At 32.7% G+C, this 18,107-nt stretch overlaps 1 protein-coding gene across 7 annotated transcripts in view; it reads left to right on the top strand.

Annotated features, from left to right (window-relative positions):
* The window catches only part of LOC148625048 (fibronectin type-III domain-containing protein 3a-like), a 101,381-nt gene that overhangs the window by 51,899 nt on the left and 31,375 nt on the right, over nucleotides 1–18,107 (top strand). For 5 of the 7 annotated variants that reach the window (XM_088568244.1, XM_088568242.1, XM_088568245.1 and 2 more), the window contains 3 exons: nucleotides 4,459–4,634; nucleotides 7,757–7,943; nucleotides 11,903–12,058. In XM_088568244.1, coding sequence (XP_088424370.1) covers nucleotides 4,459–4,634; nucleotides 7,757–7,943; nucleotides 11,903–12,058 — 519 coding nt within the window. Of the gene's footprint in view, nucleotides 1–4,458; nucleotides 4,635–7,756; nucleotides 7,944–8,877; nucleotides 9,029–11,902; nucleotides 12,059–18,107 lie in introns of those variants that run through there. The other 2 variants (XM_088568243.1, XM_088568248.1) reach the window with 2 other exon arrangements.

The raw sequence follows: 18,107 nt of genomic DNA, 5'->3' as shown, positions 1-18,107 counted from the left end.
GCATATGCTCTGTTTTACTGCATTTTTTATGGTATCTCAGCAGAACTGAAATGACATGCACAGGTCAAAGTTCAATGTGTCAGTGATTAAATTTGAAGGCTTACTTGAGGATATTACTCTATAATGATGTCAAAGCAGGTACCTAAGTTGGGAAATAGAAGGATTTAAAAGATTTACATAGTTATAATCCTATGGGTCTGCTATAGTCTACAAACACAAATTGAAACTGACTTCTTCCTGGTAGAGGTCAGACAGGCAGAAGAATCTGAGAGGAAAATGTCACATGAATTCCCTATAATTGTCACTTTCGATGCCATGTTAATTGAGCAAAATGTACATTGATTATGGATTGATGTCTATTTCAACCATGAGTGTCCCTAATTTTCAATCAATATTCTTTACAGTGATGTGGAAATGCAGCAATTATGAAAATCAATAAGTAATAATCTAGACTATTGCATAATCTTGACTTCTCCATGACCAGCCTCAGTCATCTTAAAAGTAAACAAGTTGGCTAATAGAAAGATATGTTTATATAGTAAGCATGGAAGCTTAACATATTATGCATTGATTTTTCTTATGTTAGAAAGTTTGTTTATGTGACCTAGTTCAGTTTGCTATAGATAAATCTGTAAGAAACCTTCTTCTTTAGAGCAATATTTGTTTTATATTATTACAAAAGGTTTTCCTTAATTTTCTTTTAATGACTGTTTTTAATATTGCAAGTCAAGGGTCTGAGACCAGTGCTTTAGAGGCATACTGCAATCGCATTGCGTACGAAAATTTTACCATGGGTGCTAGTATAAAATGTTGAAATTGTACATGATATAATGCTATTTAGCATTATTTTGCAGACACTGTTACTTTCTATGTCATGTCAAAAATGTACTTCTAGATTGAGCAAGTATAATATGCTCCTTTACCTAAATACTTGAAATTCATTCATGACTTTCTGCAGACTAAAATCACACTACAATAATTTGAAACATGTTAGTATTCATGACATCTGCATGTAATTCTAATGGTTAAGGCACATTTAATACAACTGTTCCTTGATGTACTCTGACTGAATTGGTGGGTGAAAAATGCTAAACAGCTGTATAATAGTCAGCAATAATCAGAAAAATGTCAACGACCATATTGACACAAAAACCAAATTCTGAGTTACACAAGTCCTATTTTGAGAAATAACTGTTGATAGATTGTTTCTTGATAAAGTAACAGTTTTTTGCCAAATGTTGTAACCTTAAAGTTTTATCTGCAGGATTTTTTTTTTTGTATTATACACGTAATCGTGACAAATATTATGCCAGTAACAAGTATTCTGATGTTCGTAAATACGCGGCTACCATAATTGAGTTTCACGCTGCCCTGTTTAAGGGAAGTCGAAGCAGAAACAAACAAATAAGTCATTGTACAATTTTTTAGTATTTTGTGTGTAGTCTAGTGAGTAAGCATTTTTTAATTCAAGTCTGTGTGTGGTCTATCTTGGGTTACTTATTGTACAATGAACTGTGGTGCACAAGTCCCGTATACCATACATGTATTATCTATTTATAGACCAAAATGTCCAAGGCCAGCAAGAATTCAAGTTAATATTATAAAAATATGATGTTTATCTACAATGCACACACTTTATTGTGCCAGATTTAGAATAGAAATATTGCCATAAAGATTCACACCAAAGTAATCATCTATTGGCTAGACAGTGTTCATAATTGATTTATTGAAAGCCAATGTAATTGCAGGGATTGTGATTTTGTGTCATTTCTCCAGAATATATGTCTCTTGTCTGCAAACTAATGAAGTTTAGGGGGAAAACAAAAAAAAATTATGACTCAGACTCAAAGTCTGTCACTGTTTATGAAATTGGATTAGAAACTGTGTTTGGGATTATGTAACATGGCTGCAATCATGATGAGTTTCTGTGCCGCTGCAGTCGTCTTGAGCTAGGGAGGTAGACAAATTATTTCATAAATTTGTCTTTAATGTTTCCGCTGTTGGTCTGTTATTAATACATATTTTTTGTATTGAAATAATGTTTGATCTTACCTACTTACTGTTGCAAAAGGGAAAGAGTTATCCTGCAAATGTTAGTGCATGTATTATACCCTACAAATGATAGTACATGTATTATACTCTACAAATGGTAGTGCATGTATTATACCCTGCAAATGGTAGTACATGTATTATACCCTGCAAATGGTAGTACATGTATCCTTATGTTGACCATACAAATATAATTTCCCACGATCATTTCATAATTCTACTCATCTGCTCTTGCAAACGTTTTGGGGAGGGGCATTCAGAAAATTCCCTTTTCAGTTCAAATCCTTGCTTAATTCCTTATAAATATTCAATGGACTTTGATGATACGGTATGGTATATTGAGTAACAAATGTCGATATGAATTTGAATATTGTCACATGCTGCCAAGGAGTGATTATCCTATTGGAAGAGTGAATGTGTATTTAATGTAAACTGCTCACAGATTTAGTCAAAAATTTTAATCAACCTGTGTCTTAATGTAGATGATAGATGTATGCAGATCTGTGTCATATTAAGTACATCAACTGATCATAGACCAATCTTGATCCAAGAACTGAAAAGGGCTTATACCACTCTCCTTACATCTGAAATTAAGATGTAATATTTATGCAAGCTGTCGCAGACTTAATTGCACAGAAAAAGAGAAAGTTAATTACCATAGGTCCATTAATAGGGCATATGATATCTTTGTTATCAAAGTATAGTGTTTCTTGAAAGTAATTAGTTTAGAATTGCCTGGTTACTAATAACCAACATCTTTGATAAGTATGTTCCAAACTATATTAATTAGTTGACACTTATGGTTGAAGGATATTATTGTCAAAGGACTTCTTTAGGACTAATTAGTATAGAATTTGATGTCTAAGGTGCTTTATCCATATGTTATTGCATATGTTTCCTAATCAGTAACCTTGACCTGTAAAAGGATAAGAAATACTATACTCAACTTAATCAGTTAAGGCACTGGAGTCAAATGTACATGTATGGAAATATGAGTACAATTATTTGCGTTATAGAAGTTAAGAATTCATGAACTAGTTTTCATTCCTGCTAATAACAGCATAACACTCTGAATGTATTTGGCATTAGACAAAAATCTGCTAGAACTTTTGGACTAACTTTTCATAGTTTTACAATAGTCTATTTGTCAATCATTATATGGCCCATGTTTTTAAGATAACTTGTAAACACTATGAATATGAATAAATACTGTATGGGCAGAGTGTTGCACTAAAACTTTTTAATAAGATAACTATTTTGCTTCATTTGTAAAGGAAGTGGATTTATGAATGAGTTGAATGGGTGTTGCATACTGATTGTATACATGAGAAGTTAAACATGTATTTAGAGTTATCAGTATAAAATGTTGTCCCTAAGTACAGTTAAGGGTAACTGGAGTCGTGAGGATAAGACATGATATAGGTTTTGTTTTTTGTCTTAGTTGGTCATGGGAAAATCCTAGATTTACAAGAAACTGTGCCTAAGGCTGGCTACAAATTTATAAAACACATGACTGGCATGTACTGGTATTATTATACATTGGTATAATGATTGGTTTTTTTCACAAGACATTATTTATTGTCTTGGGGGTAAAACTTGTTAAGTATAGGCACAGTTTCATGCAAGACTGGTATAACATATTAAAATCAAGACTATCCTAATTCATATTTCTAATATGCTATACAATTTGTTGCATTAAAATTAGCCTATAGAGATTTGAAGTGGTCTCCACTGTTTGCCTGTAATAAAACTGAAATTAAGTGATAAAATTAGGGATTAAACATTTATGAAATATGATAAATGAATGATATTACCAATTGTAGACTAAGTCCTTTCCACCTTATGAATTTAAAGTTTGTTTGACTAAGAATGCAATCCTTTTGTCTACATCTTACATTTAATCTTATATATACTGCATTCTGTGTACTTTAGTGGAAAGGCCTGTACTTTTTTCTGTGTTAATATGTCTCGTGATTGTCTAACACTGCATCAAATTCATTATTACTTTAACTCTATAATTCATATAACCTTTAAAATGTCTAATATCTTAATACGGACTTGGGCAATCAAGCACTTAGTTGTGGTTATAATGGGATTACTTTGTATCACAACTATATTGGGTCATAGAAACGTTGATTGGTCTCCTTATCTAATAGTCTGTCTTATTGTGTCTAACTGATGCGATTGGACATAATTTTATCTTTATTAAACTATAGTTTCATGAGTCAGTATGTGTTTTTATAGCTAGTTACCTTTGAAATATAGTCAATGGAGTCTGTGGTCCTGTATTGAACTTGAAATATTAAGAAAAAGCATGTATTCAAAGGGGTTAATTGGTAGCATTCTGGTTCATTGTAGTAAAGCGAAATACGAACAAGAAAACTCAAAACAACTTCTTATACTTTTCAGGACCAGCAACAGTAAGAATGGTATCAAATAACGGACCTCCACTACCCATGCCCATGCAGGTACCTCCTGGTCACATGGTACAACAGATTGTTGATGAACATGGTATCCTGACCCATGTCATTTTATCACCGAATCCACCAGGCATGCCCAATCAGCCTATGACGGTAGGATATTATGTATGTATTTTCTGTTTTTCTCTTTCCATCCTTTTCCTCTGAAGCAGATGGCTACCTTTTGAATGCTGGGATATTGCCATGCTTGGTCGATCATGCATGTTGCCTGGTACATGTATGTCTGCCATCGTCTGCCTGGTTTATTGTCTTGTAATGGATGGACAAGGTATACTATGTCATACTTATTGTACTAATGCTGGTAACCAACCTTCTTTTTTCCAAGTTATTAGAGCTATTTTAAGTAAAATAGAGTGACACTCCTGAAAAGTAGGTTTCTGTAGGATTTATTTATACTGTCCATGTCTTTGTGATAATATCTAGGACATTTTCAATACCACTTCTCTGAATGCATGCTCAGTTGTGAGAAGTATAGCATAGATGAAATTGATGTCTTCTTGAAGCAGAGTGAGAGCAGATGCAAACACCTCACAAAGAAGTAAATTATGGTTTGAAAGTGTTTGTGTATTTTCTAAGGACTTGTCAAACATACCTTGATACACAGAAAACATTTTATAGAACTGTATATTTTGACTTCATTTACCCTGCGCCTACATATTTTCTGCAAGGTTGTCTGGTTTTCTACCATATGTTTATGTAATTTCTATACCATAGCTCTTTAAATATTGGTGCATATCAGTCGGGAAACAAGAAAAAGGGGTCAGATGTTTTAATAGCATCATGATCAAAATGTTTAATTTGGTTTATGGCTTTTAGCTGAAACAGTGGGGATAAAGAAAGCTTAGAATGTTATGGATCACTTGCATTTTTTAAAAGGTTTTTATGCTTTCAATGCCACATTATTGCATAATATGTGATCAAATAGATGTTTTTACACTTATCTTGAAAACTTTCATCTTGTAAAATGTTCAAAATTGCATAAGACTCAAATTCACAAGGTTGGGAATATTTTCCATCAATGATCAGGGATGGAAAGTTTTCAATGTAGGCAATGTTATCAGTTTTTATCATTTGAATTATTTTCTGTAAAAACGAAGTAGGCCGTCCAACTTTGAGATGTGCATTAGGAAGAGCTTTGCAAATGAATGTGCTAAATTTTCCAGGTCTTTTTGTTTATTTAGATTTTTTTTTAGGGAATATATCCATAATAACAACTGTTATCAATGTTAAATTTGCCTTGTCAATGAGAAAGTCTTGCAGTATAAAGCATCATTTTGGAGGAGCATATGTCAAAATCTCTCACCAAAATTGAAAATGGTATCCAACGAGTCAATATGGCCCAGGAAATGTAAATGGTGAACAGTGTAGTTTGGCTTCTTAACCCGCTGGTGTATTAGAAGATCAGTGATCCATGGAATTCATTTTTGCCCAGGCTTGAAGCAAAAAATGAGACCAATAATGAGATTTGTCCCAGTTAAGCCATCAGGTGTGATGTTAACATCCCTGTTATTAATCTTGTTCTGCATTGTTAGTGTTCCTCAAGATATGGAAAACCTAGTACAAACATCAGTGATTGTTAATCTCCAGAATGTAATGGGATACAAACATCAGTGGTCTACATTATATCATGGCTAATCTCCAGAATGTAATGGGGTACAAACATCCGTTGTCCACATTATATCATGGCTAATCTCCTGAATGTAATGGAGAATGTGCTTATTTTTAGATTTTTGTCCTAATTACTTGGTACATGTACAACAGTGTTTTATTGCTTGGTGTTGTGACTCTTTGTAATGCTTTATTTTTTTACATATATTTATAGACATACCTTTACACGTTTACTTTTATGCCCTTGATGATTGGAAAAGTTGGCTGCTTTACATGTATTTTATTTCCTTGATGTGTTGTTAGTCTCTTGGCCATGTACACACTCTGCAATATGCAGTGCTGCAAAATGATTTTTAGATCTGTTCTTTATGACCTATGGTAATTTATTCGTTTTTTGGAGCATTCTTAATTTGGATTAAATAGTTCTTTAATTGTTCAGTGATCTTCCACCCCAATGTCACAATTTGGTTTTTGGTCTGGATCCATCATTTGTGTATGCAAATCACTTGAAACAAAACTCATGGACAGATTTCAAGTTTTGTGGAAGATGAAAAGAACATGTTATATTTTGTATTTCTTGGATTGTGTGTCTCTTTTTGTTTGATTGTTTGTATGTTGGGTTTTTATGGGAGTTTAACATAGTCATGTTTCTGCACCATGAAAACTGGTTTATTCAACGGGTCATAGTTTTCCTTTCCTCGTTTGTCTACCCCGGACTTGATTTTTTATGAGCAACTCAGTGGGTGTTTCTAGAAAAGCAGAGGACACTTACCCTACCGGTGCACCTGGTCCATGCTCCCAGTTTTTAGTGGAGTCTGAGTTGCTCATTTGCTTTTGTTGCTTTGTATGTGTGATTTTATATACTTAATGTTCTTTGTTGTGTATGTCTGTTTTCCATGTCTGCTCTTTGTCCCTGGATTACATTCTTTGATTACCTTGGTTCCCTTGATTACTCTTTCTATATACTTTGTATATTTGTGTATGTTCATTGCTAGGTATAATAATCTTGTTGAAAAATTTCTTTCTAATTTTTGTGTGGGTGGATTATATATTTTTAGTGGGCCATTTAATACTATTAGGGGTATCAGCATGCTTAGTCTATGACATAATCAAAATATTTAGGTATATGTATTGCACTTATGGAAAACATTGACTAACTTCTATATTCATATATGTGTTAATGTACAGGCTGATATTTGTATAAACATATAAACAGTATTGTATGTTGTTGCCTCTAAATAAATGCATGCATAAAGGTAGCACTCTTTAGAGAAAAAAAAGCATGTGTTTAAAGAAAAAAAAAAATGAAGTGAAAAAGAATAGAGATTTTTTTTACTATTTTTTGTTTTCAAATGACTGAAATTGACCATATCAAAATATTTAGTTTTTGAATACATATAGATCTGATTTATGGAATGATATTGAGTTCAAAAATTTTAATATCACAAAGAGTAAGTGATTTTTTGGGACATTTGATGATTTGTAGATGAGCAAAATTTACTTAGATGGACAGTTGATGTTCATGTAAAATCTAGAATACTGTTCAAGGCTTCATATGACATACAAATATATATATATGTATGATGCAAACCATTGATATACACTTGATACTTTTTCAGGGAGGACCAAACAACACACAACCTCAGTATTACCCATATGGACCACATTATCCAACACCCCCATACCCTCATCATCACCCTCAGCATCCATCACACATACACCCAGGTGGCCCCACCCATGGGACACCACCACCACCACCACAGAATAGCTGTAACAGTCATCCTAGTGGACCAGTTCACCCGCAAGGTATGTTCTTATGTTTTTGGTAAGGTTTTGTTAGTGAAAGATAGATTAGCAGCTATTATAAAAAAAAGAATGTATGTAGGAGGAGAAGATAATGAAGAAATGTTTAAGAGGAAGACAGAAGACTAATTTAACACTCACTTCCATTCTGGAAAACGTTTTTCAGTTACATAATGTAGGTTGAGGTCAAGTGGCACAAGATTTGAGAAATTGCAATGCAAGCAAATGGGACAGAAGTTCAAAATTGATTATTTCTGACAAAAATTAAAACATAGACATTGCAGCATTATAGATGGCTTACATGTTTAGTGAAGTTTTTCAAACACAATTTAACTGGTCTGATATTTATGAATTCTAAAATCCTTTATTTGTGTAGTATAAAACCCTAATCCAGTTTCTAGTAAATTTGAGGGTCTCTTGATAGTTTCTGACTAAACCTTTCTCTGTCTAAATGTGAACTGAATGCAAGATACAGTTTCCAGGAGTAAAGGGTATTCTGTATAAATTATGAAAGTAAATATTTCATTTAGTTCTAAGATTTTTGTTTACTTTTATTATAAGCTGTAAGTCAATCTGAAGAAGAAATAAGGTAAGTCCATGGACACATTAAAATTCTTATTAGCTGGACAACTTGATTTGTAGCTTGTAACCTTGTCCTGAAACAAGGTCACTTAAAAATGGTTCAGAACTCCTGCATTTGTTTATGTTTGTTGTCTATTTCATGACTTTTTGTTGTTACTTTGAAGTAGGTATATATTAAATGAAAAAATACAATTATTGTGCCTATAGCGTGGGAACAAGGGCACTCAATAACTTTTACTATTGTCATGAAGCTGTCTGTATTGAAGCATGTATTGATCCATGTTAGACTTTTAAAAAATGCAATCAGGTTATTTATATCTCAACTCCTGTACCTATTGACCTTAATCTCAGGTGTACAAGTAAATTTAAAGTGGACTCTTCACAATGGAGGACTGAAAAAGTGTGTTGTGATGTAACTTCCTGTTGTTTGAGGGAAACACCAGTTCTAATTTGACACATCAGCAGTTAAGTCCATCAGCAATTTACAGGCTTTGCTATCATGTCAGGTAGACACGAGTTTTGTCCATTTAAGCATTGATCATAAATCATTTATTGGCAAATAATGCTTGTATTGACTTTCTCGTTGAATGTGGCATATGGGATTGTATTTTCCCATTTGTATGAAAGTGAAAGTAAATAGTTTATGCCTCCTTGCAGTAAAAGAAGTTATTTCTTTGAAACATTTATTTTTTATGCATTCTCATTCTGTACACCACAATTCTTCTGAAATTTCAGTCATTTGTTGCATTTTAAATAATTATTGATTGTGTTTTCTTTATCCTTTATGTACTTTATGCATCTTGCAGTCCTTAAAAGTTATATTGTGATATCTTAAATCTGAAACCTGTAGGGTTCTTTTAGTGTAACTTTACCAAACTAAAATTAGTTCTGAGGCTTGTCTGTATCCAGTCTGTAGTAACGAGCAGAGAATCTGTTTAGGTAATGAATCAGAATATTAGTATTATGCATTTTATTGGAAAATTATTGTCTATTGTTTACAGAAATGGAGTGTATGATGAGGTTCCTTGCTAGTTCTATGGTTATCACTGACCTAATGGATTATAGAAGTGCTTGCCTAAATACTGAAAGAAAAAATGATTCAGTTTAATTATTTTAAATAGGGTTTATTGTTACTTACAATCCAAAAATATAGAATACAAAATGAAATTACAAAAATATTATCATGTATTGACTTACTGGGTATAAAGAAAAACTACTTGACTCTTTTAAAATCTGGGTTGTTTTTGATTAGATACTCATTGAAACAGGATTTCAGCACTGTAGCACAGACACAAAAAAAATGGAGTTTTTCCAGTCATTTAACAGAAAAACAGATGTTATGGTTAAGACTAGAGTAGTTCATTATCTATAAAGTATATTTATTATTTCAAACTTTGACAGGTACTTTTTCATCAGTAATGAGTTTTGAAGCTGGAAAGACAAGTTAGTTAGTCTAGAAGCTTTGTAGTTTGGAGGTGGTCAGTAACCTAGACAAAGCATAATAAATTTAAACTCTTGAACCCTCTGGCTTGTGTTTGTGTGCCAAGATCAGCCCTTTCATGAAATGTAATGTTCATATTGACTGATGGTCATGCTTTCAAATCAAAACAAGGCCATCATTTAATCAATAACAACTATAAACAATGCAGGTTATTTTTTCTGCATACATTTTTCTTTTCCAGTTGTAATGACAAATTAAATCACTGCAAGCCACAACATGTTTTTTTTTTTAAAAAAGATTATTGTCTTAGGCTTATCATGGAAAATTTTCTACCTCAGATTCATTTGCTTGTAAAATTGATGATGTGAAACATTCATGATTGCATATTTTACCTTCAACACTCATAACAACAGAAATTACCTTCAACCTTCATTAGTGTAGAATTTACATTCTACCCTTATGAGTGCAGAATTTACCTTCAACCCCAATGATTGCAGGGTTTATCTTCAAACCCCCTCCCCCTGTCTGTTATTTAGAAGAAGTTGTTGTACTCTCAACCTTTCATTCAGTCTCTTGACTTTAGGATGGTTGTCAGGTCTGTTGTTTAAAGGATGTTGTTTTACTAAGGACCTCTCAACCTTCATTCCATCTCCTGGCTTTATGATGGTATTTAGAGGAAGTTGTTTTACGAAGGACCTCTCAACCTTCATGCCGTCTCCTGGCTTTGTGATGGTATTTAGAGGAAGTTGTTTTACTAAGGACCTCTCAACCTTCATTCCATCTCCTGGCTTTGTGATGGTATTTAGAGGAAGTTGTTTTACTAAGGAACTTTCAACCTTCATTCAGTCTCCTGGCTTTATGATGGTATTTAGAGAGTTGTTTTGCTAAGGAACTTTCAACCTTCATTCAGTCTCCTGGCTTTATGATGGTATTTAGAGAGTTGTTTTGCGAAGGAACACTAAATCTTTGATCAGTTTCCTAACTTTAGGGTTGTTGTCAGGTCTGTTATTAAGAGGAAGCTATATAGTTTTTAATATCCTGTCTGGCTGTCTCACTAAATCCATCATTATATCATCATGATTCATGATTGTGTTCAGAACTACAGAGCATCCAATATTTCTTGTGTTACTTAAATTGATTACAATTAATAGCTTATTCAACCATGATGATCAGTTTTGAAAAGCCATCTTGACAAACATAATTTTATCAGTTTTGGACAAAAAAAGTATCATATCTTAAAAATATGTAAAATCTATATTTAATGGAAAGATTAAACACACCTGTATGATACTTTCTGTAAATAGGTGATTGATCAGCTGATCACAGAATGAAATTTACATTGTGAAATAGACATGACAGATGATCATATTTCAAGGGCAGACAACTCCTATTTCTGAACTGAAACTACAAAGATTTTTTCCTTTGATCTTTCTTTTATTTTTCCTTTGATTTGTGAATCACAGGTGGTTATATACATTTGTTTACATTGTTATTTCAATTGGTATTTAGAGGTTCTTATTTCAGACATTGTTAGACTATTGTCTTGAATGATTCATTATTGGAACTTTGGCATTTCCATGGTCATCAATAATTCCTTACTTGTTATATGATGTTGATATTAATATGAAGTATTTTTTCTCCAAGCATTTTTACCAGACAGTGGTACTAATTTCACATTTAAAAGGTGTATTTTGATATTTTATAATACTAGTATTGGAAATTTCTGAAATAATGAAAAAAAGAAGAATACTTTGTCATTTCAGCATGATTCTCAAAATAATGACAAAACTTCCTGTTTCTGTTTAGTCAGTAATTATTAGTTGGTTCCATTGGAAAGAGTGAAGTATTTTGTCAGCGATATGAATTGGCATTTTCTTGGGCCTTAAAATTTCCAATGAAGTATATTGACTGTCTATTCAAATCTTTGTTTTAATTTCAGGACCAACAAGGCCAAATTCTAATGATAGTAGAGCTAACAGACAGAGAGAAAAGATTCAAAGGAAGTATCAACAGAAACTGGGAGAGGGCCATTATCAGAACCGACCGTCACAGAGACCTAGAAATAGTAATGATGCCAGTAAACTGAAATCTGAAGGTAAGGAATCTATTTATAGTAAGGTTGGAAGGTTTACCATCTAATGGCACACATTTGGGAATGTGACTTTCCCATAGATTCATAAATTTCTGTTTTTTGCACATCTGGATTTTACCATCGCAATTTTTTTTATTTTGTTACATATTTGCTTTCCATGTTCCTTATATCTTTTCTATGCACATACCAGATTTTCACATATTTGACCATTGCCCGGGTCTACAAAGAGTCTAAACTGGTAAAACATTTTACGACATGGAATGAGAAAGTGTAACCTTTTGAAGAGTCCATTATTTACCAGTTTAACTAATGCATTGAAATGGGCTTTTTCTTCTTCATGGAAAAATAGGAGAGAAAAAAATTGGGGCTTGAAGCTGTTAAATGTATTTTGTGTTCATGGTATAAAACAATGAATTGTACACTAAGGACCATGTGCATATTGTCCCAATATAAAAAATTGTGTGCTACAAATGTCTTCTTTTCTGTTGGAAAACTACCTGGGACAAAATTGATGTGTGATATGTTAGTAAAACAGTGTAAGAATAAGTGAATGTCTACAATCTATATTATAATGAAAAATGTTCTAGAGATACAAACTTTTCCTTCGATGTGATGTGAAAAAAAATACACAACAACATATATTAAAGCTGTTTATTTTGGAGCTGAATTTATATTGAAGAAATCGTGATTCAAAACGATGTAATATTTAATAATTTAGTTCCCTGGAGGTAGCTTGTTTTACAACATATTGCACATTCTTTCCAGCCAACCCTTAAGATAATTTCTGCACACTGTTTATTTTCAAGTTTTGCATAAGTAAAAAAATGATAATCAGTGCATATTACGAAATTTTTATATATGAAACCAAATGTATGTTTTCAAACTGGCATTTCACATTAGCTTTAGAAAGGTTAACAACTTAACATGTAATTAGCTCATAATAAGAAATTGTTGAGTCCTAAATTAGCCTTTATTTCATGATTGAAATCTTGCATATGGTGAATATTGCAATGTATATTTGAAAAAAAACAAAAACAAAAAAAAAAACATGCTTCTTAACTACTATCATTAATAGGTTGTTGAACTTCTAAGGGTGATTTTAAAGATGAAAAAAACTTTTGTAAATTAGTAATGATCGTAGGAAGAAAAAAAAATGATGGTGCAGAACATGTTGTAGCATTCACTATTATATTTGCCATGAAATGTCTGGCTAAAAAGTTGTTGTTCCTTATAACTAGTGATAACTGACAGGAGTAGGAAATCCATGTCCACCCTAAGTTCATTTAATGTTTTATGACACAAAGTTCAATTTTAATATAGACCTCAAGGCTGATTGATTGGAGCAACGGAGTGAAGAGTGTCTCTTAAGATTAAAACTGATATTGTTTTGTTTTACAAATATATCTAGTGAAGAGAGATTCTGCCTACTGTTCTGTAGTCCATACCATTTGTATTTATATTTCATGTATTTCAATGGAATAGTGTGAAGCATTTTTCTCTCAAGCTGTATCTTTGTTAGCTGTGGGAGGGGGGGGCAGTTGAAGGCAAACACTGGACAACATGGGAAATGTCTCATAGTTCATACATCGACTGCTTACGTTTATATAAATAAATATTCCTCATTTCCTTTTCTACACTCATTTATTTTATTCCTTTCAAACAAAAAAGTGTTGCCACCAAGTTCTGAACTATTACATATATTTGTGTTTATATACATAGTATAATCATTTTATCAGTTAATAAAGTACATTTCCATAGTGCAAGTCCACACCTTTTTAAGATGTGTCCTTTTGACTTGCATATTATAGTTAGCCATTTTCTAGCCACTGACTAAAAAAAAACCAAAGTGATATGATTTTGACTTTGATATCACTCCCTTTTCATTGTTTTCCCATTACTTGTTGCTGCAATTTTGACATCTTCTTTCCTGTAGGCTGTTCTTTTCAAGAAAGTTTTATGTATGATTGATTTGGTTCAAAGTTTAGTCTGCAACAGGATTCTCCTGTCATACCTTAACTATTTTGTTAAGATTGTTTTTTCCAAGTTCTAAATGCAGGAAGTACTTGTACTTTCTATCTTGTTTGTATTCTCTGTACAAGGAGGGTTGACAGCGATTAATTCTCTTCATGTGACAGGTCTAGAAAAAATTTCTCACAGTCGTTAAGTAAATATAAGCTATTTGATCAAGTGAGACAATAACTTTACTGGTTTGCAGTGTCAAATGAAGAGGTTGGATTAGTCATAAAAATGGTTAAAGTTTTGAGTCATGGTGTTTGTTCATGTTAAAATGTATGGTACTTTGAAATTGTGAAATTCCTTAATGATATCATTTCCTTTTTAGCTGGGTAAAAGTTCAGTTTTTAAAATTACAACTTATAGTAGTAAAATCAATTACTTTTTTGACTTGTTTAAAAACACTGTAATGACATCAGTTTCTGGTCATGCATGCAAGTTGAAAGGTTAAAATGAGCACATTGTTCTATATTTATAAACATTAGCGAAAAAGGAAGTTAAATGGCTGGAGAAATAGGTAGAAAAAGGTATGCTATCGCAATGTTATCTTGGCATATCTATGCTGCTGATTACTGCTTTACTTCCAGTATTTGTTCTGTATATAGTCAGGATTTTTGTTTAGTAACTGCAGGTGTGTTGCAGAAAGTAGGAAATTTATGATAGTGTGGACTCAATATTATATGTTCAAATCAGGAATTCTTGGTATTTCTGTTTGTTTAAAGAAAGACCTTGTATGCACCATCTGCCATTTGTAAGGGTTATGTGACTCTTTTCAATTTTCTCATTTGTTGAAGACATTGTTTTTGTTTGATGCTTTGTTTCATGTATTCTTTTATAGAAAATATTTTCCATATTTTTCTGAAGTGTATGCCATTTTGATCAAAAACAAAATTAGTAGACGTTTTGGGACTTTCTAATCTCCTCAGTTGTTGTAAGGCTTTGTGTAGAAGTCTTGTTAGGTGTAGCAGAAATTGAAGGAGGTTTCTGATCTATAAAATACTGTTTGACTTTGGCTTGAGGTGGTTGTTATGTACAGTTGTACTGTGAAGTACTTTTAATTCATGAATACCAATTTTCATGGATTATGGAAGATACACAAATTCATGGTTTTGTGGTTTTCAGTAAACACATCAAAAGAAATCTCCTTGTTGTTGGGAACCAAACTTTGTTGTCTGGCTCTCCTACGAAAACCACGGAAATTGGTACCCAACGAACAATAGTAATTGATGCCTTCCTTATTGAGTTTTTTTTCTAGAGTTACAGTAACAGTATCGTGCTTATTCTTTTAAGTGGAGTAATCATGTTAAAGATGATGTACTTTACTTGAAAGGGGAGTTCCCTTGGCTCCAATGTTTGGAATAAGCTTTCAGTGGACTTACATTAAAGTCTCATCCAGATGTCAAATAAGTTAGTTTAAGTACATGCCATCTCAAGTATTGTTGAAGGTCTTTACAACTTTCATACAGAGCCAAATGGGTGACAAACAAAATGACAGTATAGTGAGAAAACTGTATAAATCTTGAGCTCTGAGGACTTTTTGGTGCATTTATCTCTGTTTGTACTTAGGGCGGGTCTGGACAATTTCCAATTGTTAATGATTCTGATCTCAGGAAAGCTGGATTTCCCAATACACACAATTATAAAGTGACCTGAAAATTGGCCAGGTAAACAAACATTAGTTCCTACCTATCTTGGTTGGCCTCTATCCAATGCCTGGTAGAAATTTGAGATAGGGGAAATGTGCAGATGTATTGAAAATGTTTCTTCTCTCAAGATCTGAATGAATTCAGTTTTTGTGAACACCAGTCCCAGAACAGGTTGCATATACTTATTTTTTTTCTGACAAATCAGGGTTTTCCATATTGTGGGATATGTGAGTCATTGATAAACCAAATGTATCTGTTAAATGAAATTTTGTGTTGGAAATGTTTCAATTTGCCCCAATGCTGATTTGTTTATGTATATACTTTCAATCAAGTTTTCATGAAGTTAAAAAGGGGTGAAATGAGTCATCATGCATAAATTTGTTTTTATTTTTACTCTAGTCATTTGATGCCCTGAACTGATTTAAAAGTGTGTCCCAGTTACTTTCTTTCAGGTCAAATGCAAATCTATGAATTGAGTGTTCATGTAAGTAAGAATAAAGATAATAGACCTGGGAAATATCAAGTTATGCAATATAGTTCAGTTTTTAAGTTAAGAAAACCCAGTAGTACATTTTTGCTGTCCAGTATTGTACCCATATTTGATTAGCACCATCACTTATCATCATGCCTGCTACATCTTCCACTGTCAAGCACTAGCTGTACGTAGTGGACTAAAATCACAAATGAATGCTATTTATGAAGAAGACTGGTTTGTAAATTACTGTATGTATTGTGAAGGAACAACTGCTATCAGTGATCATTTTCGTACTAGTTAATTTTCGCTTCCCTGTAGTTCTACCGAAAACCATCCTGTTCTGTCTTGCAATTAATTACATGTACCTGCAATCCGGTGAGCAGGCATTCGTATATTTCCTGCATTAATGAAAAGGTAATAGAAATATTTCTTTAGAACTGCAGCCTGATGAGAATGCATACCAATGATTACTAGGTGAAATGTGTGAATCATATTTTGAAGAATATGTCAGCCTTGTACTGAGTACACATGTTCTTATGGATTTGGTAGAATAGACAGAATACATATACTTAACCAAGCTACTGAGGTATATACATTTTACCCTTGTCTGTATTTCTGGTATTCTATCATTCCACAAAGGAGTTTTTGGATTTTTATTGAAATGGTTGTAGATATTGAGTTGATTTTTGGTTTGTGATTGTTGCTCCTAATATACTAGTACTTATTGTATATTTGTTTGCCCCAAACCTAGCTACCAATACATATTGATTGAACTCTGGTCTGTCTTTCCCTTATTCTATCATTCCACTTGAGTTTTCTGGAATTTTATGTAAATGATTGTAGGTATTGAGTTGATTTTTTGTACATGATCACGTTTTACCCATAAAATTGGATTTAATATTCTGGTAGGAAATGCAGTATGTCTGCAGTAAAGTATTGTGATGACAGACAGTGTAACCTTCAGAGTAATATATTGAGAAGTTTTCATGACCAGGTCAGACAAATAAAATGGCAAACTTAAATCTCCTAAAATAAACAGTTCAAAGCCAGAACTAATCAAGCCCATTTTGTTCTTAAACCAACCTGCCAGTACAGATGTACTGAGCCTGATTCAAATCATATTATATTTCATCAGAGGTTTATTATAAATGCATTCATTATATGTACATTTTTTATGAAAAATTAAATGCACAATGTATTGGTTATGTTGAGGTCATTGATTGTTTATAGTTAATCTGATTTCGGCTGGAGTCAACACTCATAAGTTTCTGGCTTTTACCTCAGTACACAGACTACTCACAGAAAAATGATACTGATTACTGAGAGAAGTACATTTTTCATCAGTATTTATTTGTTCTTTAGTTTGTCCATCCGTGTAGATTATTAAAATCATTTTCATGAAGCTTTTATAATGACTGGACATCATATGTAGATGTGCATGAAGCAGGATAGGTTATTGCCAATTACTGTCAAAGGGCAGTAAACTTGCATGAGGGTTTTCTTTGTTTCATTCATGACTTTGTTAGCAGAGGTGTCACTCATTTAACTTACAGTTATAGTTGTATCTCTTTCATTTGAAGTTTAATTTTGATGGTGTATGAATAGGCGTATTGCAATTTTTATTGCCGTATGAATTAATTCTCTTTACTTAATTTTTATTATTTTAAAGCTGGAGGAATTGTATGATGTCATTATCATTTTGTATTTTGAATGTCAGTTCCCAGTTTTAAGAAAAGTACTTGTTAATGATAAATATGTCTCTGGAAGTCATGAACAAAACCAATGAAGATGTCAACTTTGGATATTATGTAGCTGTCAAAGACAAGGTAAATTTAGTATCACTACATATAAGGCACTGTGTTATATAATTTTAATGACATAAAGAGATAGCAAAACTCTGAGTCATTTGAGTACTAAA

Source organism: Perna viridis, chromosome 2, assembly GCF_037379345.1.
Source record: "Perna viridis isolate PV_CMFRI_1.1 ecotype Kerala chromosome 2, ASM3737934v1, whole genome shotgun sequence".
NCBI classification, from domain to species: Eukaryota; Metazoa; Mollusca; class Bivalvia; order Mytilida; family Mytilidae; genus Perna; species Perna viridis.
Note: the sequence above shows the minus strand (reverse complement) of the source record. Positions and strands in the feature narration are given on the sequence as shown.